At 39.3% G+C, this 2,290-nt stretch overlaps 1 protein-coding gene across 1 annotated transcript; it reads right to left on the bottom strand.

Moving 5' to 3' along the window:
• Positions 1-2,006, bottom strand: LOC114295999 (gibberellin 2-beta-dioxygenase 6). The gene is made up of 3 exons (XM_028240280.2): positions 1,224-2,006; positions 652-979; positions 1-487 (listed from the first exon to the last, which is right to left on the bottom strand). Exons 1-3 carry the CDS (start codon positions 1,862-1,864, stop codon positions 254-256), a joined length of 1,203 nt encoding a protein of 400 aa, XP_028096081.2. The 5' UTR covers positions 1,865-2,006; the 3' UTR covers positions 1-253.
• Between the last annotated feature and the right edge of the window lie 284 nt (positions 2,007-2,290).

Below are 2,290 nucleotides of genomic sequence, written 5' to 3' on the forward strand. Positions count from 1 at the left end.
TTGTAAACTAAAGTATGAGCTTGACATATATGAAAAACAAATTCTCTGTCGTTTATTTATTTATCGTCATCTGTAGTAGCACAAATTGATACAAGACAAAACCTTCATATTGTATACAATGTATAGATCAAATAGTCTTCATTGACATATGCCACTATTGCTATTTGTCTAATTTCTATCATAAATTACTAGTTTGAGTTTCTGGATATATGTGTTCTTCTGGAACACTTCCCTGTTCTTGGTTTTTTGTTTTCTAACGCAGAAATCTGGGAAGGCCTACTTTGTGACCGTTCATCTTGACATCTTGTTGAATCTGTTTTCTGTATTCTCCGAATGTGAATTTTCTATAAATAGAAGAAAGTTCTTTGCAACTCCCAATCCAGGAGTCGTAAGATGGGCATAAGAAGTAGGCTATTGAGTATCTCTCCACCTTAGCATTCGTGATCACCTTGTGCTCCACACTTTTATATACATCATTGCTCCATGCCTGCAATTCGATATATATATAGAGAGAGAGAGAGAGAGAGACTCGAGTTAGTTTGACTTGGGACACATTTGGACAAACATACATGCCAAAAATGCAATTTATACTGTGATTTATTCATTTATTATTTTTTATTTTGAGTGTGAAGGAAGCTGAATTGGGGTTACCTGAAAAAGATCTCCTATGTTGACGATGAGGGCGTCGCGATTGGGTTTGACAGCGACCCATTTGGAATCCTTCATGAGCTGAAGTCCACCGACTCGATCATCTTGGTGAAGAATTGTAAGAAAATCGCTGTCGGTGTGTGGCACTAATCCAGAAATCTCCGGTGACCACGGACATGGCGGATACCGATTCAACCGAAGAAAACATGTACTTCCGTTGCAACTCTCTCCAAACACTCCCTCCTTTTGGTGACCCAAATTCTTTACTAGAATCCCTGCAAGTTCATTTGCTAGCTCTTGCATTGCTGCTGCATACTCCTGCATCACTTTCCTATATATATGCACCCACATTAACTAGTGTTTGCTGACATAAGGTAAAGAGCGAGAAAGAACAGAGAGTAGGATTTTGTTAACAAGTGTCTTAAAGAGCACTACTTGTTAGCAAAGCTGAAATAGTTATACATTTTTTATAACGAGTGTCAAAATGTCAGTACCTTAGAGAGTTTAAGACACTACTTGTTAGCAAAGCTGAAATAGTTATACATTTTTTATAACGAGTGTCAAAATGTCAGTACCTTAGAGAGTCGAACTCTCCGTAACAAGCTTCCTCGGAAATCTTTGTGAGAGGAATGTGAAAAGCCTCAGACCATGAGAACTGCTTTGGGAAAGTTGCCGTGGGATTTCCCCACCGGTAAGAATTGTTTAGAAGTCCACAAGTAGCCTTTCTTTCGAAGGGCTCGTTGAACAACTTCACCTGCTCTCTCCTCATTTCCGCGAGGAGTTGAAGGCTTATGCCGTGGTTCACCAATTGGAAGAATCCCCACTCCGAGGATGCTTTACAAATTGCCGCTGCACACGCTCGCCTCTCTCCTTCGTCCTTGCTCCTTAGCCCACCAAGGTCTATCAATGGGAGTTCACATTCTTCCAATATCACCATTTCTTCATTTGCTACGCAGTCACGAGCATTGCGATGACAAGAGGCACAAGTTTCACCCGGGTGGCGGAGTAGAAGTTGCCCGAAGTCATGGAGGAGAGGGGGATTTGATTCGACCATTTTTGTCCTATGGGTGATGAAGCTTGTATGTGTGTGTATGCAAGAAGAGAAGTTGGGAAGAACGAGAGTAGAACTAAGTATTGGGGGAGGGGGATGGTGGGTAGTTATATATGGGAGGAGAGAGAGAGAGAGAGAGAGAGAGGGGGGACAAAGGGCAGACATAGGAAGGAGAAGAGAAAAAGAGGGAAGGCTACCAAATTGTGACAATTGTCACAATGGGAGGGAGTGTATGAAATTGTCTTTGTGACATGAGAAACGTGATCATGCTTTGACTTTGTTGTCATGAAAATTGAAAAAGGTTGTTACAAAACAGTTGCTTATTCCTGAACCCTTTATTCCTTCGGCTTAAACGAAAATGGGAAACTATACATGAGCGAGAGGTTGGATAAATAATTACAAAAAGATAAAGAATTTTTCAGGGTCAATTTTTTGATATTTTTTTTTAAGTGTTTCGTTCCATCTAACTTATATTCTTTTTGAAAATTCTATTTATTCTATCTAAGTCATATTCTTTTTGAATATTTCATTAAGTCTTGTTTTATGTAATATGATCAAATTATCATTTTTTAATTTTTTGCACATGTTTAA

The sequence above is a fragment of the Camellia sinensis genome, chromosome 11 (assembly GCF_055761805.1).
Source record: "Camellia sinensis isolate YWXY chromosome 11, ASM5576180v1, whole genome shotgun sequence".
NCBI lineage: Eukaryota > Viridiplantae > Streptophyta > Magnoliopsida > Ericales > Theaceae > Camellia > Camellia sinensis.

Excerpts from the sequence above, each read along its gene's own strand:
- LOC114295999 (XM_028240280.2), bottom strand. The coding sequence starts at position 1,864 with ATGTCTGCCCTTTGTCCCCCCTCTCTCTCTCTCTCTCTCTCTCTCCTC. Across the intron at positions 980-1,223 it reads GGAGAGTTCGACTCTCTAAG|GAAAGTGATGCAGGAGTATG; the intron begins GTACTGACATTT and ends GCATATATATAG. Across the intron at positions 488-651 it reads ACATAGGAGATCTTTTTCAG|GCATGGAGCAATGATGTATA; the intron begins GTAACCCCAATT and ends ATCGAATTGCAG.